The sequence below is a fragment of the Bos javanicus genome, chromosome 17 (genome assembly GCF_032452875.1).
Source record: "Bos javanicus breed banteng chromosome 17, ARS-OSU_banteng_1.0, whole genome shotgun sequence".
Lineage (NCBI taxonomy): Eukaryota > Metazoa > Chordata > Mammalia > Artiodactyla > Bovidae > Bos > Bos javanicus.
The window spans coordinates 56,193,099-56,218,693 of NC_083884.1; the positions used below are offsets into that span (position 1 = coordinate 56,193,099).

The window sequence follows — 25,595 nt, forward strand, 5'->3', positions numbered from 1 at the left end:
AATACTAATAAACACATAAAGTAGAATTAAAGCTATCGTATAGAAACTATATTTGTCATTATATTAGCCTGTTTCTTAAGGATATGACAAATATCTATGTTTTAGTTTCAACAAAAAGGAAAAAGAGAGTTTATTTCACAGATTTTTGTGTATCATCCAATTTCTTCCAGGGATGCTTAGTACATATTTTTCTATATAAAATATACTTTTTGTATCCTTAATACATACATATATTTCTTGCTATTCTTGTGTCTCCTCCTGAGTTAAAATTTCCCCCGAGATGACGTTTAAGTCTCACCTGTTTCCTTCATTTCCATCCATTCATTCAGTAATGAGTAACTCGCCCTTGGCACTGTTAGGTACCAAGTTTGCAGTGATGGGCAAGGAGAAAGGCACTCTTGGCCTTCTTTCTCCATTATCACATGGAAATCAAAATACAGTGTGTATGTGCAAAAGCAGAGTACAGGGGGAGCACGCAGAGGGAGTGATGGAGTGGAAGAGGGAGGTGGGAGGGAGGGAGGGAAGGAGGGGCACGGGTTGGGGTAGGCCTTCTGAGCATAGAGAACAGAGTGATTTGTTCAGGCAGCTTTAAACAGTATATCATTGTTGGATGGCAAAGAGTGAGGTGGGGAGTGTAGCTAGGTGAGACGGAAGAGGGTACAGAGATCAAGTCATGAAGGGTATTGAACCCTTGCAAGGGAGCTAGGCCTATTGATGTGAAGAGAACACATCTTCTTTGGGAACATGCCTTTAGTCCAAAGTTAAGAGGACATAAAACTTCCTTCTTAAAAAAAAAAAGAAACTTGAATATATGAGAACTACTTTTTTGTTTTATTTATTTGAGAACTACTTTTTTAACTTTGAGATACGAGAAGCTGATTTGCTAAGGGAATATTTCATTAAAAAAATTTTTTTTTTGAAATAGCGGTTCTTGAAGTTTCCAGATGACCCCAAAGTTAGCAGTGAATTGCTTGATCTAATCCAGAGTTTGTTGTGTGGCCAGCAAGAGAGACTGAAGTTTGAGGGCCTTTGCTGTCATCCTTTCTTCTCCAAAATCGACTGGAGTAACATTCGTAACTGTAAGTAGAATTGTGTTCCTTCAGTTCTGGTGTTGGGATTAAGAAACACTTAAGAGTGATCTGAAATTATTCTGCCTCCCAGAAGCTGGTATAAATCATATAAGTAAAGGTTTTAATTATCTATAGGAATGGAAAGGGGTAATGATGTAGCTGTCTTGAGTAATATTTCTACTTTAACATCATTTGTGCAGAACTGGATCATTAATCAAACTCTGTTTATGTGGCCTTTGGAGTATTATCCCTCAGTACATTAGAGGTACAGATTGATGGAATCTGAAGGTTGTCACTTGGTTTGACAGAATTTCTTCCCAGAGGAAGAGTGGACCTGGCTATTTTGTTCACAAGATTAGGAAAAAGACTCAGAGATTAGGCAGAGTGCCAGCATTGCTCTGCTAATGGCCAAGCCTGCCCTAAAGCCATAAATGCCTTGCTGTGTTTGCTTGTTTCCCTCTAAAATGTTTGTCTTTGCTCACAAGCGTGTATGATGCATATGCACAGTGGATTCATTCATACATCACTTTGTTATCAATTAGTGCAAACTGAATTCATTAAAAACAAAGACCTGATTTATTATCTACAAGTCCAAAATACTTGATGTTTTACAAGTTGGTCTTTTTTTTTTCAACCTTTTTATGCTTGGATGTGTTGATTGAATGCGATCTATAATCCGACTCAGTGATTAGCACAGATCAGAGCCTGTAGGAAAGCCATTGGCCCGGTTGAGTGTCTGATTTTTGGTGATGGGGGAGGCAGGGAAATGGAATCCATTTCTAGGTGTCAAAACCAGGCTTCTAGTTGGAGCTGGGTTGTAACTGTAACCTTCTGAACCTTCGGCTGAAATATAGGAGTTGGGTTAAGAGCCATTATTGTCCAGTTGAAAGCCATTTCGATGGTTTCTCTAACCCTCTGCAAAAATATGTAAGTAGGCCATATTTCTGTAAATCTCTCGTGGCAACTTTTTTTTTCTCTTCTGGTAGCCACGTTACTATATTTTTCAAGTCTTTTAGGCATCAACCCCCAAATCTCCACGATTCAGGGCTTTTAATCGGCAGTATATTTTCAGTGCAGTCTTTCTTTTTTGCTTTTGGAAAGATTTGATACAGTTGTTTCTTGTTGCCACCCAAATACTTAATCTTTTCTTGCCTTACCTTTTTTATCTCCGATCTTAAATAAGCAGCTCATTTTCTTATTCTTGTCTTTGCCAGTGGTCTTCACCCAAGTAAGTCAGCAAATGGTGATTGATTACCCAGGTAACTTTATTTTGTATTCTGGTAAACCTTGCTGATGTTTTGGTATTGTATTAGAATTCCCATATTTTGTTCTAGTCTTTTCTTCTCAGGCTGTTTATACGTTTTAGGCTTGTTGGGCTTCTGAGGCTAAGTACCGTTCTGTAAAGTACACAGTGCCCGGAGAGGATATGTGTTGGCCCCTGCTGTGGGGCCCCTGCTGTGCATCACAAAGTCTGTCTTGTGGGAAGTCATGGTTGTCGTTGGGATGAGATGATTCTGGGATAGGTCACTGTACACTTAACCATCTTAGCACTTGTTGCCTCCTCTTCACGTGAGAAGACTCACTGTGTCTTCTGTGACTCTGCTTAATATTTCCATATCCTAATAAATATCTGCTTAGTTTTTCCTCATCTTTAACATGTTTCTCACTTTCCCATAAAGAGTTCATATGAGAGAATTCTCACCCAGCTGAATCCTGATTCTTTTTTTAAATATATTTTTAAAAATAAAAATTGTATATATGTGAGACAGACAATGTAAAAAATTTGATTTACATCCACACAGTGGAATGGTTACTACAGTCACGCTAGTTAACACATTCATCTGCTCACAGTTTGCTCCCTCCTTTCCTGCCTCCCTCTTCCTCTTCTTTCCTGTCTTCCTTTTGTCTCTCTCTCTCCCTTCCTTTCATGAGAACATCTAAAATCTACTCTGTTAACAAAGTTTCAGTATTCAATACAGTATTCTTAAGTATGGTCATCACACTGTATTAACACATTAGGTCTCTGGGACTTGTTCATCCTACATTACTCCAACTTTGTACATGTTCTCATTTCCCCCAACTCTCCACTTATGGTGACTGTTTTTCTACTCTGTGCTTCTGTGTATTCAACTTTTTTAGATTCCATGTATGAGTAAGATCACGTAGTCGTTTTCTTTTTGTGCCTGTCATAGTTCCCTTTGCATCATGACTTCCAGGTTCATCCATGTTTTTGAAAATGGCAGGATTTCCTTCTTTTTATTTTTAAAGGCTGAGTAATATTCCTTCACACCTATTTAAATATCCATTTGTCCATTGATGGACACTTAGGTTATTGCCGTTATCTTGGCTACTGTGGATAATGCTGCCATGAATGTGAGAGCACAGATAGCTCTTTGAGGTGCTGATTTTATTTTCTTCTGTATACCCAGAAGAGGGATTCCTGGATCACAAAGAATTTCTATTTTTAATTTTTTTTGAGCATCCTTTATACTGTTTCCATAGTGGCTGCACCAATTTATCTTCCTACCAACAGTGTTCATGGAGTCCCTTTTCTGCACATCTCCACCAATGCTGATTACCTCTTATCTTTTTGATGATAGCCAGTCTAACAGGCATGAAGTGATAGCTCATTGGTGGTTCTGATTTGCCTTTCCCAGATGATTAGTGGTACTGAGCACCTTTTCATACACCTGTTGGTTATTGCTATATGTCTTCTTCAGAGAAATGTATTTTCATGTCCTTTGCCCTGAATCCTGATTCTAAAATTCTGACAGAAACTCTTGATGGTTTTTATTTTCTAACTCCCAGCATAGTGGTTCTGAAGAGTCATAAAACACATTTGCCTTAAAGGAACTTCGAGTAATTTTAACAGCCCTATTACTTTGGAATAATATCACATTTATAGAAAAATTGCAAAGATAGTAGAGTTCCCACATAGCCTTCTTCCAGTTTCCCCTAATGATAACATCCTACATAACAACGTCACATTTGTCAAAATAAGATTATACGATTAATTAAACTTCAGACTTACTCCAGTTTCACCAGCTTCCTCACTCATGCCCCTTTTTCTGTTCCAGAAATCCATCCAGGGCACTATATTGCAATTAGAGTGCTTGTGGCTGATGGCACTTATCCCGGCTGAGGCACTTAGTGTAGCTCGGCCAGTGAGTGGGATCGCCATGCCCTCTGAGGATTGATAGGGCCTTTTCCTGGTAGTTCTCAGGCACCCCTGACTATGCAGAGAGCTGTGGTATTAATTGCAGTGTCTCCTAGCAGATTTTCCTGTTTTTCACCAACCTTCGTTCCTTGGGTATTTGTAATCAGCTGAGGGTTTGTGACTGAAAACATTGCTGGACTGCATGACATTTGAGCTATTTCCTAACTAGGTAGTTCTAACACAAATTATGCCTTTGTCCAGTCCCATTTTTCATAAACACACATTGAGTGACTCTCATCAACCAAAGCACTTGAAGTCATTAGGTTTCCTGAGTTCCTGGTTGCTGCTCAAATGCTTTGTGGTTCCAGGCTGTTGAATATTTCCACTTTCCACACAGGAGATTGTCCTTTGATGAAAGAAACATTAGCTTTTCTGCTAGTTCACCCTCAATTCCTCTTTTTCGTATTATAACCAAGGAAAGGAAGTAATGCTTAACACAGCAGGTAATAATCTTCTAAAACTCATTATCTTAAGAGGTGGTCCAGGCAGGATATATAAATGCAGTTTAAGAAGGATCTGGGCAAATGGATGAGTGACAGAATTGGGAGTGGTTACCGGGAGAAACTAGGCCAGGCCTTGGCTTTGACCCCGGAGGTCAGATCGAGCAGTTTTGACCCCTGAGGTCAGATCGAGCAGTTAGTCTTTTGGAGCATTTAGGACCTACCCCTTGGAGTTGCTGTGGGCACCAATGCGCGAACCAAGACTCTGACCTAGTTCTGGGATGTTTGTTCTCCTGGCAAGTCAAGAGCGCTCTGCCACACTCACGGGCCACTGTGCATCTGCTGCCCTGATGTGTCACTCCCTGCCTCACGTGATCAGATGTAAAGTTGAGTTTTTAGCTACTGCTTCTTATTTCAAGGCTGCTTTCCAAGTTTCAGTATTGGGCTTCTTAAGTATCCTAGTTAACTGCCCTGGGCTGTGCAATTCCAGTGAAGTTTCAGATATTGGGCAGGAGTCTGATTGTGCCCTCTGCCTGATTTTCTGGGCTTCCGGAAAGCTGAAGCCAATCAGTCCCCCTCTGTCATGCCTTTGGGGTTATGCCTACCTTTCCCAACATCAGGCACCTGCTCCGTCAATGGCAGAGTTGTACTGTCCAGTGTGCCCTTCTACTCACATCTTTTTAATATCTTCCCCCAGAGACATAGTGATGTAAATAGAACCAGCACACTTGCACCTTTCATCCAAATCCACCACGACTCAACAGTGAGAAATGCATAATGAGAGTGTTGACTCTGGATCGTTTCCTAGAACCTCTATAGCTAATGCTCTAGATAACTTGTTTTTATCTGTTGATTATGACACAGGCTTCTTCTTTTGAGTCATCTTCATTTTACTCTTCTCAGAAAGGCACAGTTCTTGTAGAATTACTTTTGAGTTTCCAGGTTCTTAGCATTTGTCACACAAGTACATTTCATTTCCATCCAGTAGTGACTCAGTGGTGGTCCAATGCTGATCAGCCCTGAGATAGTCCCCTGACAAAGAGGTCTCCTTCGTTGTTGATCATTATTCACTACCTGGCCCCTAATGGCCATTGCAAAGTTGGAGGTGTACAATCCTTTGATTACTCCATAAGCCTAAGGGATAAGGCCTTTGGTTTAAAGGAAAAGGATTCTAAAGCTTCCTATCCTTGGGTAGGAAATTCTTAAATGTTTTTGTGTATAGAAATCAGCATCATGAGACTTCACTGGGTATTTTACTCCAGTCCTGTAATCTGATAGGAAATACTGGTTAAGTAGCAACTGTTCTGTGCCAACTACCAAGTATTTAAGTATATATTACACTATGTTACTTCAAAACAGTTCAAAGAAAAGGATTATTGTACCCATTCTACAGATATGGACACAGTGGTAACTTGTCCCAGGTCATATAGCAAGTGAGAGAGAGGGTCTGGATTCGAGTTGAGGTCTGGGTGATTCTAGAATCCTTTCTACTTTATGCAATACCATGCATGCTCTATGATAGATAGTTATTAATGTTATGGTGATGACAAATAGTACCCCTGTTTAGTCTCTGTGTCTGTTCAAGCACATTTGGAATTTGTAGTAGTTTTGAATCTACAGGATTCATCATGATATTTGAGTGCTGTGTGCTGTATGTTAGGTGCTGTAGCTCTGTGGATGAACAAATCTGGATACAGCCCTGCCTTCAGTGAACTTACAGTCTAAATTATAGTTCCCTTAAATAGAGCTGTAGTCCTGTTTAAATTTCCATTCCTCAAAATGGTAGAAAGTTTGGGAATTTCCTGGCAGTCCAGTGGTTAGGACTCTGTGCTTTCACTGCTGAGGGCCTGGGTTCAGTCCCTAGTCGGGGAACTAAGATCCTACAAGCTGCATGGCGTGGCCAAAAAAAAAAAATGGGTAGAATGCTTTTAATGCTTAGTAGGTCACCCACTGGCTTACTGAACCACATATACTTGATCTTAAACAAAATGTAGACTGTGACCCAGTGACCCCTTGCCTACATAGAGCATCCTGTTCTTTCTGCGAATTTATTACCACCACTGCCCCACCCCTTGCCTCAGATCTAGCCTGGGAAAGGACCATGTTGGATCGATGACCCAGTTCTAAAATTACGATTTGTAGTCTCCAGGTGAATTGAGAGCACTTGATTCATGTTTTCTGTTTATTTGAGGTTATGTGGTTTCTTAGCCTCAGCACTGTTATTTTAGGAATAGATAATTATTTGTTCGGGGACTGTTACGTGAATTGCAGAATGTTAAGCAGCACCCCTGGGGTTTACCCGTAGATTCCAGTAGCTCTCTGCGTCTTGTGATAGCCCAACACGTCTCCAGACATTTGCCCAGTGTCCCTTGTTGGGGGGTGGGGGAGCGGTACAACTGCTCCCAGGAGAGAACCATTGTTTTAGAAGAATTGGTCAGATTGTTACCAGGGGAGAGAATATCACAGTAAATAGAGTCACTCAAGACTGCCATTGCTAACCTGCAGTGGAACTGTAGCCTGGGGTCAGGGGGACCCTGCTGTGTTGAGTGTGGTCCGTGGACCAGTAGCAGCATCATCATCGCCGACATCATCTGGGAGCTTGTTAGAGTTGCAGACACTCAGACTCCCCTCCACCCCAGACCTGCTGAGTCAGAAACTGCACTTCAGTAAGATCCTGAGAAATAAGATTCCTGTGTGTAGCATCTGTGAAGCTCTGCGAGAGGAGAAAATGAGATCTGTCAGCCTTAGTTTCTTGCTCATCTTGGCACAGTGCTCCATGCTTTGTCCTCTGGGCTGAGGGTAAGGGGAGGCTGCTTTTTGGCTAAGAACTTTCCCAGGCAGATGGAACTGCTTGGAAACACAGGATTTTAGGCTCTGCTTTTGAGAAATTTAAAGCTTTTCTTTCAGATGGACTTTATATCTTTCGTATTTTTCAAGATGGTGGTTTAACGTAATCTCTTCCTGCTGATGGCAAATAGATAGTTGTAATAAAGGCATTTGTATACCTTCTACATCCCCCGCCGCTTTCTGCATTACTGTTGTCTTGTATTCACTTTTTTTTCTTATAGTTGGTCTGCATCATATTGTGTTGGTTTCAGGTGTACAGCATAGTGATTCAGTATTTTTGCAGATTGTATTCCTTTATAGGTTATTTACAAGATAATGGGCATAACTATTTAGTTTTAAGGATGGATTGTTTCCTTTATCAATACTTTTTAGGTGTGTTTTATAACCCTTTATTGAGCACCTACTATACCTAGGGGCCCTGTAAGGCATGCTAATGCATATTATTGTCCTCCTAAAATTTCTGTGAGGCCGGTACTATATTTGGTCCCACAGTACAGATGAGAATACTGAGGCCTAAAGAGATGAAGCCTCTTGGTAAAGGTCATGGAACTAGTAGTTGGCAGTGACAAGAGTCTAACTAGGGTTTCCCTGACCCCAGATCACTTTACTTTTAAAAAATTTACTTGAAAAAATACATGATTAAAAAAAATTCAAGCAACGCAAAAGGTTAAACAATTAACAAAGTCACCTACCCTCTCCATGCCCAGTGCCTCTCTCTAAAGTGAACCATTATTATCAGTTTCTTGTATAACTTTCCAGAATATTCTGTACTAATACAAACAGCAGTATTGTCTGCACTCTTAACTGCATTGTTGTACCGCCTCCTAAGAATTCAGGAATTTTTATTGTCAGGCTGTTTTCCTGCATTGTTGAAAAAAAATGAAGAAGAAGGCTTTGTACAATCCCACTGTGCTGATGCTTTGAATTCAAGCTGTCCTGACATTAATTTCTGATGAGCGGTTCTCTCTTCTCAAAAGAACACCCCTTATGATTTTGACATGAATATTTCATTTATTTATTTTGGTCTTCTGCTTTTAGAATAACATTATGTCAGGAACTTGTATGTTTGTGTGTGTATTTTAAAAGTCTGCTTGTTTGGAGTTTTTTTTATCATCTAATCAGGTATTTGGCCAGATTTTGTTTTTGAAGCTAGTTTGTGGAGGACAGTATCTGTGCGTTTCTCCATTCAGTTCAGTTCAGTCACTCAGTCTTGTCCGACTTTGGGACCGCATGAATCACAGCACACCAGGCCTCCCTGTCCATCACCAACTCCCAGAGTCTACCCAAACCCATGTCCATTGAGTCGGTGATGCCATCCAGCCATCGCATCCTCTGTCGTCCCCTTCTCCTCCTGCCCCCAGCCCTTCCCAGCATCAGGGTCTTTTCCAGTGAGTCAACTCTTTGCATGAGGTGGCCAAAGTACTGGAGTTTCAGCTTCAACATCAGTCCTTCCAATGAACACCCAGGGCCGATCTCCTTTAGGATGGACTGGTTGGATCTCCTTGCAGTCCAAGGGACTCTCAAGAGCCTTCTCCAACACCACAGTTCAGAAGCATCAGTTCTTCGGCGCTCAGCTTTCTTCACCATCCAACTCTCACATCCATACATGACTACTGGAAAAACCATAGCCTTGACTAGACAGAGCTTTGTTGGCAAAGTAATATCTCTGCTTTTGAATATGCTATCTAGGTTGATCATAACTTTCCTTCCAAGGAGTAAGAGTCTTTTAATTTCATGGCTGCAGTCACCATCCGCAGTGATTTTGGAGCCCCCCAAAATAAAGTCTGACACTGTTTCCACTGTTTCCCCATCTATTTGCCATGAAGTGATGGGACCAGATGCCATGATCTTCGTTTTCTGAATGTTGAGCTTTAAGCCAACTTTTTCACTCTCCGCTTTCACTTTTATCAAGAGGCTTTTTAGTTCCTCTTCACTTTCTGCCATAAGGGTGGTGTCATCTGCATATCTGAGGTTATTGATATTTCTCCCGGCAATCTTGATTCTAGCTTGTGCTTCTTCCAGTCCAACGTTTCTCATGATGTACTCTGCATATAAGTTAAATAAGCAGAGTGACAATATACAGCCTTGATGTACTCCTTTTCCTATTTGGAACCAGTCTGTTGTTCCATGTCCAGTTCTAACTGTTGCTTCCTGACCTGCATACAGGTTTCTCAAGAGGCAGGTCAGGTGGTCTGGTATTCCCATCTCTTGAAGAGTTTTCCACAGTTTATTGTGATCCACACAGTCAAAGGCTTTGGCGTAGTCAAGAAAGCAGAAATAGATGTTTTTCTGGAACTCTCTTGCTTTTTTGATGATCCAGAGGATTTGGCAATTTGATCTCTGGCTCCTCTGCCTTTTCTAAATCCAGCTTGAACATCTGGAAGTTCACGGTTCACATATTGCTGAAGCCTGGCTTGGAGATTTTTGAGCATTACTTTACTAGCGTGTGAGATGAGTGCAATTGTGCGGTAGTTCGAGCATTCTTTGACAGTGCCTTTCTTTGGGATTGGAATGAAAACTGACCTTTTCCAGTCCTGTGGCCACTGCTGAGTTTTCCAAATTTGCTGGCATATTGAGTGCAGCACTTTCACAGCATCATCTTTGAGGATTTGAAAGAGCTCAACTGGAATTCCATCACCTCCACTAGCTTCGTTCATAGTGATGCTTTCTAAGGCCCACTTGACTTCACATTCCAGGATGTCTGACTCTAGGTGAGTGATCACACCATCGTGATTATCTGGGTTATGAAGATCTTTTTTGTACAGTTCTTCTGTGTATTCTTGCCACCTCTTCTTAGTTTCTCCATTAGCCGTGTGTTTCTCCATTATCTTGGTTGGCCTTTAAGTATGTCTCTCTGTTAGATAGCCACCCAATCACTTAGGGGCTGGAGGAAATGAGGAAGGGGAACTGGGGGTGTTTAGGTGATCATCATGAGAGAGAGAGTAGAAGGGCAGGGGGATGGTATAGTGATGGCAGGAACTCAGCCTCCTAGACTAGGAGTATGTGGGCAACACCTGCTAAAACTTCAAAAAGCAGTAACTGAGACACGTGGTCAGTAGCTCTTACAGGTGAGTATTTATATGTCTTGGGGATTTTTTTTTTTTTTTTTTTTTAAGAATAAGCTATTCATAGGAGAAAATAGGCTAAAAAGAGCTAAGTGCAGGGAATTTGCTGATGGTCCAGTGGTTAGTACTCTACTTTCACTGCTGGGTCCTGTGTTTAATCCCTGGTCAAGGAAGTAAGATGCTGCAAGCCATTCTTTGTGGCCAAAAAAGAAAAAGCTAAACTCATATGGATTAAGGTTATAGGGTCTCCCCCCTCTAGTTTGAATTTAGAAGCTACCTCTAGAGATATTAAAAATATATGTGTAATATTCTACTTTATTTCAAGATAAATCAAGATGGCTTACTTTAGAGATAATTGCAATACTAAACTGATAAAAATAAATGAGAAATCTGGATAAAGGGCATGTCAAAGTAGGGAAATAGAGGCAGGGTTAATGGTAAAAACCAATAAGCTCTGGTTAAATTGCCAGCCAGGGGTGGATTTGGGATCCTTAGCCTCCTAGTGGCCAAAGTAAAATGAGAATATGGACAGTTGTAAGAGGCTCTGTCCTGTGAGAAGAAAAATCCAGAATAATATGTTCAGAGAAGACTCAGTTTTCTGGTACTGAGTCCTGAGGAGTTTCAAAATGGGGTTCCCCAAAATGAGACCCCTTGTGATGTGGTGGCCCTGGGGATTTCCCTGTGACCACTTCTTACGGCGCCTCTTAGTGTAAGCCAATGCTGCAGTGCTGAATCTCCATTCAGAAAGTCATTTCTAAATGAGGCAAATTCATGCCTTTCCTGGGAGAAGATGAGAAAAGGGGAATAGATTTGTTAGAGAGCCCATAAATTGGAGTCCTGAACTCTTCATTTCTTACTTGCTTGGAAGATTTTCCAGCAAACATGGAAATGATTTGGCCAAAGATTCAAAATTATATTAAACATCTGGGACTCTATTCATCAGTCAACTTTGCAGTCAGTTCTATGAAGTGTGGCAATTGCATTTACGCTCATTTTCCAAGGGCAAAGTTCAGATAGCACTAAAGAGGGCAGTTGGCAGGAGTCAAAAGAGATCAGAGCTGAAGGACACAGAGTAGGAGGTCCAGGTGGCTCGTGATCTCTGAGGGTTTGGAAATGATTTTCAGTGTCTTCACTTCAGAAAAGAAGTATGACCGACTCTTTGATTCCTGGGGATGTCCTTCAAAATTCTGACTAACAAGGATACACACAAAGAACTGATACCCACACAGGAACCAAAATAAAGGAACACATTTGTCTCTTTGCTTCTTCCATAGGGCTGATGGTGGGTGGTGTTTTTCCATCCCCCATAAACTGGAAAGTAGCAGACTTTTCTGGCAAGAATATCTGGTAGAGGGGCTTCTCCTGGCTTAAAATGGGATAATAATAAGCATCAAAAAGACTACAGTGTCTTGAAACACGTCCATTCATGAGTTCATACTGGCAACTGAAAAAAATCTTATTTGTCACTTCTGGCAGTTGCTGAGGCACACCCCGCCCCCCACCCCAACTCTGAATGTTGCTAAGTATAGGGAAAGATGGGCTTCCCAGGTGGCGCAGTGGTGAGGAATCCACCTGCCAGTGCAGGCAAGGGCACCCCACTCCAGTACTCTTGCCTGGAAAATCCCATGGACGGAGGAGCGTGGTAGGCTGCAGTCCATGGGGTCACTGAGGGTCGGTCATGACTAAGCAACTTCACTTTCACTTTTCACTTTCATGCATTGGAGAAGGAAATGGCAACCCACTCCAGTGTTCTTGCCTGGAGAATCCTGGAGACGATGGAGCCTGGTGGGCTGCCGTCTATGGGGTTGCACGGAGTCGGACACGACTGAAGTGACTTAGCAGCAGCCAGTGCAGGAGACGCAAGAGACTCGGCTTTGATCCCTGGGTTGGGAAGATTCCCTGGAGTAGGAAGTGGCAACCCACTCCAGTATTCTTGCCTGGAGAATCCTGTGGACAGAGGAGCCTGGCAGGGTATAGTCCATGAGGTCACAAGGAGTTGGACACCATTAAACAACTGAACACACACTTAGGGAATGAACTTAGCGTTTATCCTGCCTTCCTGTTTGAACTGTATTCCAGAATTACCAAATTGTTGATGTGCTAGTAAATGTAGAAGGAATGATGAACTTAGAAAAACACCATTTTTCAACTCTTAATGACTTAATGATTCTAGGCAAAGATCATCCATGGCTGCTGAGACATGAAGTGAAAGATGAGAGAGAAGGTCATGGGGAGGGACGAGGCTGATCTCACTGGACCACGTGGATCATTCTTAACATCACACAAAGAAAGATAAGCAGACATTGTGTGCCCTTTAATGTCATGGGCTAGTAAGTAGACAACACATCCTGGGGAATATTCTCTCCAAGTGAAATTGAGTATGAGTGTGCCTGTGGCCCTGGATTTAACTTCCAGCTTCTAGGAAACGGAAGTCGCTTCCCTGGTGGCTTAGATGGTAATATGCCTGCAATGCTGGAAACCTGGGTTAGATCCTAGGTTGGAATGATTCCCTGGAGAAGGGAATGGCAAACCACTCCAGTATTCTTTCCTGGAGAATTCCATGGACAGAGGAGCCTGGCAGGTCCACGGGGTTGCAAAGAGTCAGATATAACTGAGAAGTAACACTTTTTTAGCACTTCCAGGAAAAATGGGCATAGAGAAACATGTTAAATGATGTCACAAGGATACAACCACCAAGTCCAGATTGTGAGATTTCTACAGGGATCTTGTGATTCAGTTTCTTAAACCAATAAATGCCATTAAAGAAAAAAAAGGTCAGTGTTTATAGATTGAGGCATACCAACCAAATCAGTGTCTGAACTTTGGTTGGATATTGATTCAAACAAATCAAATGTAAAGAGATACTTTGCTGCTGCTGCTGCTGCTAAGTTGCTTCAGTTGTGTCCAACTCTGTGCGACCCCATAGACAGCAGCCCACCAGGCTCCCCTGTCCCTGGGATTCTCCAGGCAAGAACACTGGAGTGGGGTGCCATTTCCTTCTCCAAAAGTACTTGCACCCAGTGTACTGGGGACAGTGTACTTTGGGCACAGCTGTAACAAATTGAGCACAAACATAATATTAGATAATGGTAAGGAGTTTCTGTAAATTTTGTTGGATGTGATGAAGGTATTATGGTCATGGTTTTTTAAAGTCTTCACCTGTTAGAGAGTCGTGTTTCTCCCCCTAGGGAACATTTAGCAATGTCTGGAGGCATTTTCGGTTGTCAGAACTTGTGGTGGTATTGGCATCTAGTGAGTAGAGGTCAGAGACACTGCTAAACACCCTATGATCACGTGTCAGTCCCTGCAACAAAGCATTCTCCAATCTCGATGTCAATAGTGCCACAGTTGAGAAACCCTGAGTTAGGGATATTTGCTGCAGTAATTATGGGTGAAATTATTACCACCCAGTGTTCTTGGCCTCCTCAACCAACAGAAATTGATGAAGAGGCCAGACAAGAAATTCAGGCAAGGCTTTAGTGGGGCTCCTGCGGCAGCAGCAGGGAGTGATAACAAGTAGCAGGTTCCCTTGCTTGCTCCCTGAGGGTGATGGGAAGCGAGCTGGTTCCTTGTATGGGGTGAGGGAAGGGGTGTGACCAGGGGTCGGGCTGGAGGAGTGGCTTAGGTGGTTTGTCCACCTCTTTGGTGGTGACGTGTGCAAGTTGGATGTGCAGTACCCTACTTTTGCTCCTAAGTGGCTGCTGGGTTTTGGATCTTTTTGTATCTTTTTGTCAATAATTTGCCCCAACTGTGTATGCATGCAGTTATTTGTAGTCCTTTACAATTTCTTTGTATTTTATTACTTGAGACTTTTGTCTGGGTGCAAGTACTGCAGCAAAGGGTCCCAGGTCTTATGTCTCAAAATTATATGATGTCTGGGGTTTGCTTTTAATAATCAGCACACATGCAAATAAAATAGGGACCAGAGTATGTGAAATGAAATGAAAACACTGTATGTTTTTTGAAGGTGTGCAGGAGTTCATTGTACTCCTGTACCATTTCTGCACATATGAAAAATTTCATATTAAAAATTAAAAAATAGGGCTTCTCTGGTGGCTCAGTGGTAAAGAATTCACCTGCCAATGCAGGAGACATGTGTTCGACCCTTGGTCCAGGAAGATCCTACATGCCACAGAGCAGCTAAAGCCCAGGAGCCACAACTACTGGGCCCTCACGCTGCAGTTACTGAAGCCTACACGCTCTAGAGCCTGTGCTCTGCAGCAAGAGAAGCCACCACAATGAGAAGCCCATGTACCGCAGCCAGAGAGTAGCCCCTGCTCACCACAATTAGAGAAAAACCCACGCGGCAATGAAGACCCAGGAGAGCCAAAAATAAATAAAATTATTAAATCATTAAAAAATGTTGAAGAACTCTTCCCCCCGCCCCCCGCCAAATGTTGGAGAAAAAGATAATACAGAAGTCTTGAGGACAACAAAGAATGTATCTAATTGGATGTGTCATAGGTCTAGGTAGTTCAAGGGGAAAGGTGCTGGAAGGGAAAGTTGTTGGGGTCTAGAGCACAGAGGTTCCAGGAAATGGAAGCTCATGAATTATTGTTCAAGTATGTTCTGGGGGCCTCCAGTCTGTGCCCCAAACTGGATGTATCCACACCCAGAGAATTATAGTCTTGACTAGTTACAGTCTGGAAAGATTCTCTTTGAGTGTTTCCACCCTGTGTAGGTATTTCACAGGTTGCTCTCTACCTAGACCAAGAGGGAGGGGGAAACAAAGTGGCACTGCAGTGTTAGAAGGCTGGTTGAAGTGTGGTCCAGAATTGAGAGAAGGCGTCTCTAAAAGCGTAATCTTGTGGGAAAACATAAGTTGCTTACCAAAAACTTGATAGTAAGCAGCCTATAGGAGCATGGCCCTTGAGAAAGGCGAGATTCAGACAGAGCGCACACCTCCATCGAGATCTTGTATCTGCCCCCAGAGAGGAAACCTGTGTAGCTGTGGGCAGCCCAGCCCTAGCATCCTTGAGACTGATCAGTTAAAGCATACTTCATCACTTCTTGGCCTTTTGGCTAGGATCAAATGTAATATCTGTTCTTACGACATTAAAGCATACCTCACTGATGCTAAAACTTCCATATTCATTTTCTTTGAAGACACCATAGTAAAAACTGATCACCAGCCAAGTCAGCTTTACCTGAAAGTCTCTTTATAACTGTTTGGGGAACCAGACATGTCAGATAATTCTTTTTCTACTCAAGTCTGTTGCAAGCTAGATCCAGTTTGTCTTCTTTTTACATTTTGTATACAGTTCTGCTATCTGGACAAGTTACATCTGACCATTTTCCACTCAGAGGGGTGACAGTAAGGGGGCTTGCCTGAGGTTTCAGGAGATGTTTTCATGGGCTAAATTACTTATGTGTATGTAGTAGCTAGCTCTTCTTACCTATCCTCTAATTTATTCTCTTGGTTCATTCCTATAAGATCTCTGATACTGGAAATCTTGCTCTTCTTTCTATTGCAACCTTTTTCTGTTAGAGTTGTTCTCTTTGTAAGAGTCACTCATTGATATTCTTAAAAATTTCTGCTCTTGCATCAGTTGTCACACTTTTGCCATGCCTTCTGTTAATCCATGTCGTCTCTGTTTCGGTTATCACTTCCTTAGAATTTGTCATGTTAACTATTATAGACTTGTCCTTTAGAGGTTCCTAGCATCGACCTCTACCAACCATCACTGTTAAAATGATCGTATCAGTCTCAGGTGCTGACACCAGCCCAGCACTCTCAAACTCTTTCTCATAATCCCTTCTGTCAAGCCAGTCCAGGATTTTCCCCCCTTCAAGGTCCAGCCAGGATTTCACTTGTATTTACTTCCTAGCCTCATTACCCACAGCTTTCTTGGGCTACTGTTCCCTGGCTTTTCTAAAGAAGCACTCATCTCCACTCCAGCCCGTGAAGACACCTTTTAACTAACTCTAGAGAAACAATCACCTCCATGACGCACTCCTGCAGGAACACACAAAACTCACTGTACCCACTTTGGCAACAAATGGTGGCCATCACTCTGTTTACACACTCTCCACTTTTCACAGCCTCATCTTGACCTCTGAATGACGCAAATAGCCTCCTCTTCACTTATCTTGTAGTTCTGTCTTCATCTTTTTTTTTTTTTTTTGAAAATTTACAGATTTTATTGAATAAATGATAAAATACTTGGTTGTAAAAATATGTTTTTCTCCCTAGAGTTACAAAATTTATATCATTCTTTAAGAAAACATCCTAGGAACATCATCAATTATAAAGAAGGATCAGAATTCAGGCTTTTTGCTTTAAGGAAAAGGAACTCTGAATATTTCTTTAATTGCCTGAATAAAACAGCTGTAACACAGCCTTTTATACCTCTGATACAAGCCATATGCTCTTTAATCTATTCAAGTTGTGAAAGTTTTTGGTGGACAAATAATTAGAACCCAAGATAGATTCTGTTCTCTTATAGCAGGTTCCATTTTCTACATGTAAGTTCACAATGGATGCTATAACCCACTAGGTCTATACACAGTCATTGCACCAAATTAGGACTTGAAAATATTCTTAGTTTACTTTACCAAGGCTTTGCACATGTATCAGGGTTGCATGAGTGTGTGTGTGTTAATCACTCATTCACGTCCGACTCTTTGACCCCATGGACTGTAGCCAGCCAGGCTTCTCTGTTCATGGAATTCTCCAGGCAAGAATACTGGAGTGGGTTGCCATTTCCTTCTCCACTGTCTTCATCTTGAAGATAAATGTGATCACACTGGTGCCTCAGATTTTAAGGAACTAGAAGACAGCTGATTTGGGGATAGTCTTCCTTTTAGATTTAAATGTAGCATCTAATTAACTGAATACTTTTTTGTAAGATGTGTGACACCATGCTAGATAGAATGAAGTTGAAAATGTCTTTGATTTACTATCATTGAATGCCTGCTGTGTTCCAGGCCCAGTTCTGATTCATGATACCATCACATGATATTTATTTATGTGCCTTTGTTCTGACATATATGTTGTCTGTTATTCCTCTTCTAACTCTGCCACACACAACGTAGCACCAGTGTCTAACCCACAGTGATGAGTAACAGTCATGGAAGTTTCATGAGCTATATCTAAATTCAGGTTTTTGTTTTTAATGTACCAATTCTTCATGACTGAATTGAGTATTCTGTAGAGTTTCCTGTAGTGGCATATGGCATGAAATAGCCTATTAGGTCTAAGAAATTATCCCACATCTAAGGTTCTTGTTCATTCATTACTTTCACAATATAGATATGAAACCGTGGATTGGGACAGACAGGTAACTGTTCTAGGTGCTTGGTATGTAATGGTGAGCACAGTGTCGTCTTTCCCCTCACGGAGCTTGTGTCCAGTGGGAAAAGCAGATGATCAACACGAGACCGAAATGAGAAAAATCTTTTGCATTTTGAATATTAATGTTTTTTTTGGTATGCTGGTAAGTTAAAAGTTTGAATGGGATAAATGGAGCTCAGTGGGATGTGTTAGAAAGAAGTAGGGTCAACGGGTTGAATCCATGTACCTTCTCTTGTTTTTTTTTTTTTTTAAATTTGTGAATGTTTTTGAAGGCAATACACCCTGCCCCAAGCTTCTAATGAATGTCAAGTTTTTAAAAAGGAGAGGATTTATAGGAGAGAGATTAACTGCAGTTCTTAAAATAGCTCTTTGTTTCTGAAAGCCTTGTTCTGCCATCTTATAACTGGGTGGCGGTGGGAGGGAGGCCCTCCAGAACATACTTGTGTAGCCCCTGCCACTAAAGAGAATGTGCCCTGATGTGACCTCAAGCATAGGCTGACTTATTTAAAAAACACATAGGGAAAACTTCATCCTGTTTTTTTAGTGGCTTTTATCAACAAACAGATCTTAATATATGACTTCTTATTGGCTATTATTGAATGTAGTGAGCACGGGCAGTGGGGGTGAATTGATGAATGCTCTATCAGGAAATATTAATATAAGCACTCATTAACATATTTTTCAGACAGAACAATCCTACTTTTAAAGCCTCTTCATTTAACTCAAACATACGGTAGCTTCTTCATGGCCTGTATTATGCCAGGTGCTCTCTTTGCAAGAGCTATTTTCTAATTGTTTAATTATATATCTATTCAGCATATATTTATCATGTACCTGCTCAGTGCCTGGCACTGTGCTGTGTTCTTAGGTACATTGTATACTTCCATCAGTGTAGGTGCAAATCCAGTGATTTCATTGACCAGTGAATACCTTTTTAAAGCAAAAAAATCATTTTGTATGAGGATCAAAAAAAGGGACTTTTTCCAATAGGTATAAGAAAGAGGAGAATTAGCCCCTCCCCCCAACATGTGTGTGTGCTAAGTTGCTCAGTCATGTCCGATTCTTTGCGACCCCATGGACTGCAGCTTGCCAGGCTCCTCTGTCCATGTGGATTCCCCAGGCAAGAATACTGGAGTGGGTTGCCATTCTCTTCTCCAGGGGCTCTTCCCCACCCAGGGATCGAACCCAGGCCTCCCACTTTGCAGGTGGATTCTTTACTACTGAGCCACCAGGGAAGCCTGATATAGATGTGGTCATATACTTGGTAGTCCTCGGCTTATACACTCTTTTAAAATCTGTCATCCAGATTTTGAGCTAGTTCTCTGTTCTTTCTGATGCTCATATTAGAGGTGCATTGAACCTTCTCGTTCATTTTCTCCTGTCTCTGTGTATTGCATTCCATATGAGCACTTTTCCAATTGTGTTCTTGCAGATCATCTGGGGATCTTGTTAGAATGCAAGTGTTGATTCATCAGTCATGGTGTAATGCCTGTGATTCTTTATTTCTAACCAACTCCCTGATGATGCTGTCAGTCTACAGATTACACCTTGTGAAACATAGTTCCTTGTGATTCCTCAGGTCCTGCTGCTAGTTCACTAATTTTCTCTTTAGCTGTGTCTGTTTAACAGTGAGTTTTAAACTTTAAGTTCAGCAATCATATTTTTCATTTTTAGAAGTTCCATTTGGTTCTTTTCAAATGTGCTTTGTCTTTTCTTCAGCATATCTTGTTCTTTTATTAGAATTTTTGCTCATTTATCTTGATAATGAATGAAAATTTATTTTATGGTCCATTTTAGATTGTTCTCTTATCTGCAGTATTTGGGGGGTTAATTTTCCTATTTCTTGTATCTGCTGATGCTCCTTCATGGTATTTTGGGTGGTTTCTTTTTCCTTATTACATGTAGTTATTGATTTTTATTTTTTTATTGTGAACTCATTTCTAGTTGAGAGAGTATGTGGGGGGGGGAGGTGTGTGTGTGTATGTATGTAAGGGGATGAAAGAGAGAGAAGGAATCTTGCCTTCTGGGTTGGGCCCTGGGTTGTGAACGTGGCCCTACAAATATTTCTCCTCGTAATCTGCCAGTACCCTAACGGATCATGGCCCAATACCGGTGATACTTTCTTGGGTTATGGTTCCCATGCCATGTAGGGTACTGTAAATACAGACATCCTCCCTGGGGCCACAGTTTTAATAGCTGTGCTGTTTCTTTCCCCCTGAAGGGCTCTGGACAAGGGTGAACATCCATCATTTTCTGGTGGGTTGAGAATTTTCAGTTGTCCCACTTCTCTTTGGCTTGAGACTATGATACTTTTCCCTGCCCAAATGTGGTTCCCAGAAGTCCCTCTTTTCAGAATTTCACGTTTTAGCCAACCAACTACCTGTCTAAAGGCTGATGTTCTTGGCTTTTCATCTGTCCTGTGAATTTCTCACCTGTTATCAGTGGGGGTATTTCATGTTGACTTCTCCCTCTTATTGAAGCTTCTCTGGCCCTTGATCTAATCTTTGCTACACAGGCTAGCCTTGAGCCTGATGGAGTTTAAAGAGGGATCTTATTTCATAGTACAGAATTTCTCAGTTGTAATTGTTTCACAGAGGGTGGCTCCTGCCCCTATATTAATCATACTTCTCGCTCAGAAATTCTATTTCAGTCTCCCAAAGATAAATTAGTATATAGTAGAAAGGGAATTAAACTTCTGCTAAGAATGAAACGAAATGATTAACACAAACATGTGTGAGTGTGTCTGTGCCTGGTGCAGGAGAGAAGCACACTCAACACAGATTCTGCTGTATCCCACTAGCCTTGTAACCATAGGATCTGTCATAAACATCTGTGTCATGTGGGCAATAATAATAGCAGGAAGTCTGTATGGAGTGTTTATTATATACAAAAAACTGTGCCAGTAACACTTTATATAGATTTCTTTCATTTAAACCTCCTAGCAGCCCTTTGAGGGAATTTTCTCTATGTTGAAACTGAGGGTCAGAGAGGTTAAGGGACTTTCTTTCCCAAGGTCACAGTGCTGGTAAGTGGTAGAGCTGGGGTTTGAACCCACTTAGTCAAAGTATGTGCCACCAACCATGATGCTTCCATATTAATACCATCTTCAAATCTCTCTCCATGTATTTCCTCAGTCTTTATCTGAGTTTTCTTATTTTGGGATGGGACACTTTTGTCCTCATGAAATATAATTTCCATTAAAAATTGTTCTTGTTTTTTTTTTTTTTTCCCTTGGAAAAAAAAAGATACTGGGTAATGGAAATCCAGTTGGATTTGAGCCCATGTTTATGGAAAGTACATATGGGAGGGGGGCTGAAGCATTCAATAATTTTTCTTTCCATCACCTAATTTTTAAAGTATTAAGCAGGTAGGTTCTGACATTACCAGGGAAGGTTTAAGTTCTCTGAGATCTTGGAGGCGTGGAATCATTTTCTGGAAGAGCACATGTGACACTTTCAGTCTGCTACCACATCTCAGTGCACCTGAAACCCTGAGAATGTCCTTTTTGCATTTCCTGGCAGCTGCCAGACCTCCTCATTCTGGCTTCATCTCCTCCTCACTCCACATCCCTTCACTACTCCATCTCCTTCCCGATGCTGCCTGCTGCTTCCCATGTTGTTGTTGTCACTGGGGAACTTTGGAAACAGCCAGATTCTTTGGAGTCTGTAAGTGGAAAACAGACTGCTGCTCCTATCTGGCACTAAGCTTTGTCTAGAAAACAAGGAGTTAAAAAGCAGCCTGGTCCAGGGAAGGGCTGTGACAGCTGTCCTAGGGGGCGCTCTTGAGAGCTCTGGCCTGACTCATGCTGCTCTGTCACTCAGATCAGCATTGGCCCCTGCCACGCAGGCAGCCAGGTGGGGTTACTGCCAGAGCACGCACAGAGCGGGGAGCATGAAGCCTGCACTGCGGGGGATGTGATGCCCAGCTCGCCTGCTCACCCAGCCTGCCTACCACAGACGCTTCAGCCTGCAGCCATGGTAACACTTCTGGCCGGCTGCACCCCCGGGAGCCCACCACAATGGGCAGCCTCCTGGTGACTGATGGACCAGTGTCCACCTCCCCGACTGAGAGAGCTTAGTAGGTCCGCAGGAGGCGGAGAAGATGTAGGACGTTCCTAGCTGGGAATCATGCCTTAACGAGGTAGGACGCAGCTGTCCATCCACACCGTCAGCGTGCAGGGGTGCCGTACATCACTGGGAAGAACTTTATTTGGCTGGCATTTCATTATGCTGATTAAACTGCGGTGGATTCATGGGGCGTGATCAAGTTGGGGAGGAGGGATAATCAACTTAAAAAAAAAAAGTGGTCCATAAGAGCTGCGAGTATACTCATCCGGATATGAATGGGCTAGACTGCAGTGCTATCCTCACACGAGTTACATACCTCTCAAACCCCCTCTCCTGCCCCTCCTTCCTCTCACTCCGGCTAATCCCCAAAATGTAGAAACTCTACCTTATCCCAATGATTAGCACTAAGTGTGAATGATTTAGATCAGTCTGGAAGAGGAAATAAATAGGTGTTGGTTCATCTGGCATGCCAGCACCAGCCAGCTGATGCTCCGTAGCAGCCTTCTGGAAATATCAGCAATGAGTTCCCCAAGTGCTTTCTTTCTGTTCTACCAAGTGACCTGTTTGAGTTCACCTTTCAGTTTCCCCCAGCAGGAAAGGCAGCCCGTCTGCGGGTTGGTGGCCATGTTGGCAGGGAAGGGGTTAAGCTCTTGTTGCTGTAAGAGCGGAGCAGAGGCTGGGTCTGCCTGTGTGTGAGCGAGATTGAAAGCAGGCGCTGCAGTGCCATCAGGAACGCCGAAGGAGTGAGACGATTTTCTTCTCCGCAACAGTGTTGAATCCGTCTGAATTTTTCTCTCCCCCCCACCCCCTTCTTCTTGTTTTTTCTTTAACCAGCTCCTCCCCCCTTCGTTCCCACCCTCAAGTCTGATGATGACACCTCCAATTTTGATGAACCAGAGAAGAATTCGTGGGTTTCATCCTCTCCGTGCCAGCTGAACCCCTCAGGTTTCTCGGGCGAAGAACTGCCGTTTGTGGGGTTTTCGTATAGCAAGGCACTGGGAATTCTTGGTAGATCTGAGTAAGTGAAATTTTGACTTTTCTAAGGGACCTGCATTGATACAAGGCATAGAGCCCAAAGGTGGTGGTGGTGGTGGCAGCAGGGTGGGGGGAGTGTGGTGGAGGAAAACTGTTAGTCAGTCTGTATTTGAAGAGCAGTTTACCTGGTTGGGCTTTGGTGGGATAGACTGTTCGTATTCTCATTTTCCTGTACCTCTTCCTGTTCATAGCATCGTAATTGTCAATTGGGTACTTTGGGTTAGTTTTTCAGTCTTTGGTCTTCTTTAGAGGGGAGGAGACAGTGGGAGATACCTAGCAGTGCAGATCCTCGGTGAAGGGAGAAATGTACAGGGCTGAGCTGAGCTGTCTCTTTATCCATCTGTGTATCCCTCTGTCTCTCAGGTGGGTAGATGGAGGTTGCTATCTTGGCAGTGTTGAAAGAATCCTAAAATCTGTTTTTCATGAGGTAAGGGTTTCCTGATGGGGTTAGCTGAGCTGCAAGTGGCTGTACCAGAGCCCCGACGGAGGGATGGTGCTCAGCTCGGCTCAAAGTCTGCTGCAAGATCCAGGATCTGCCAGCTGAGCCTCTGAGCCGGCAAAGCACTGGTGGCCAGAGGGAGCCCCGTTACCGTGAGCCACCGGGCGGGCGTATGATGTAGCCGAGTCATTGATTCACAGAAACTGGGCTTCACGGGGGAAAAAACAGACCAGGAGACTAGGAAATGGAAGTATAAATATCACTGTCAGCCTCTTGACACGATCAGTCTTTCTCCATTCTTGAAAAAAGCTAATGAAAAATGTGTTAGTCTAGTGCTTGGCAGTTGGAGATGGCGGGAGGGGGGTCCCTGGCTTCCAGCCTCCTGGATATTTGTCAGAAATGCAGTAGCTTCTGTGGATGTCAGAGCTCGGTGCCTTGCTTCGTTCTCATGATCCGATGGCATTTTGTGTTCAGGGGTCTGAGTTCCCCTGGAAGGTCTTGAACCAGATTGTGATATGCCCCCTGAAGCCCCAGCTCCCTCACTTGGAGGCTCTTGGGGTAATGTTGGGTGATCAGTGGCTGCCCACTTTGAAAACAAGCAGAATTTGATTTTATCTTGGCAGCATTTATTCCCGATTTGTTGTGCTTATAGCTCCGATATCGATTTGAAGGGATGTCATGTGGGTTCTTGGATGGTGTCTCCCCATGGGTGCTATTTTGACAGTAATGTTCCTGAAAAGATTTCAGACATCTGGGGGGTAACTGGGCACTTGATGAGATATAGGGTTGTGGGCTGCAGTAGAATTTGAGAGAGCTGTTTGGGTTGAAAGAGACTGAGGTGACCCTTCTTTCCTCCCTCCCTGGGGGCTTGCATTAAAACTCGGGGTTGGATTTCGGCAGTGGTGGCTGTACCTTGCTGGCTAATTTGCTCTGCAGCCCTGAAGCAATCTGGATCATGGGAAAAGAGGCAGAAAGCTCACTAGCTGTTGCATGTGCCATCAGATGGGTTTGAAATGGCCCAGCAGGGCTGGGAGGTTTTGCACTGGCATCGAAGAGCAGGGCAGAATTGGAGGCCTGCTGTTAAAGGATGCATAGTTAGTGGGCAGCTTAACCTTGACACACACAGCGCACTGAAGGTCACCCGTTGGACTGGACAGAGGTGCGTGGAGAGTTCTAGTTCTGGTCACCAGTGGGCTAGCCAGGTCAGAAAGAAAGCTTGCTTGGGGTGCCAACCAGTGATCTGAAAAACCAGGAAGGACTTGAGGGAATGAGATTTCAGGAGCAAAGGCAAAATGATGTGGGGGCTCTCAGGCGTTGCAATTAATCTGAAGCAGTGTGTGATTAATAACCTATTTTTCAGGAAGACTGTAATTGCATCTTTTTGCTTCTCATAGAAGGCTCGGTTAAGGGAGCTTTCCGACAGGGGCATCTCAGTATTAAGGCCCAGGCACTCGATAAATATTTGTGCATTTAATTTACTCACGATCCTTTCTCTCAGATTGTGTTTATATCGCTCACTGTATTTGAAGATAATGCTGTTTCACCTTTGGTAGTTGAAAATATATCTCTAGAGCATAAAATGAGCTTCCATCCATGCCCATCACAGATGCTCAACAAGATCCTCATTAAAGTGTCCATGCAAACAAAACCGTGTGTTACTTATCTGGACGATGTAATTGAAGTATTCCTGTCGGGTGGGTGGTGTGGATCAGTGCCCTTTCCATGGTGATTTGGGAATGGAATCAGAAAGATTTCCTTTCATCTTATAATGTGATCTTGCTGTTGGGCTTATTTATTTGGCCAGGGACACTGTGGGTAAAACCTACAACATCATTTTAGAAATTCACCCCACCTGTTGGGCATAGGTGACCCTGGATGTATTGGATCATCATCATCAGAAATTCAGAAAAGAGTCAATGCTGACATTACTTAGAAGCCCCTGCAGTTTTGATAACATATAATCATTACAAAATTCATTTGGAGGTGGGAGGGAGACATTTTCTGGAGAGGCCACCATTGCCACCAGGGACCTGGGGTTTCTCCGAGATTTTCTTCTCCTCCCCCTCCCTGTTTCAGCATCACAGGTATTTGTTTACACACATTGATTACCTGTGCTGTTAC

At 42.7% G+C, this 25,595-nt stretch overlaps 1 protein-coding gene and 1 pseudogene across 11 annotated transcripts in view; both read left to right on the forward strand.

The window, feature by feature from the left end:
* The window catches only part of CIT (citron rho-interacting serine/threonine kinase), a 176,460-nt gene that overhangs the window by 49,216 nt on the left and 101,649 nt on the right, over positions 1 to 25,595 (forward strand). For 10 of the 11 annotated variants that reach the window (XM_061384825.1, XM_061384829.1, XM_061384833.1 and 7 more), the window contains exons 9-10: positions 926 to 1,079; positions 22,835 to 23,018. In XM_061384825.1, the coding sequence (XP_061240809.1) occupies positions 926 to 1,079; positions 22,835 to 23,018 (338 nt within the window). Of the gene's footprint in view, positions 1 to 925; positions 1,080 to 22,834; positions 23,019 to 25,595 lie in introns of those variants that run through there. The other variant, XM_061384836.1, reaches the window with a different exon arrangement.
* Positions 15,642 to 15,752, forward strand: LOC133229300 (U2 spliceosomal RNA; annotated as a pseudogene).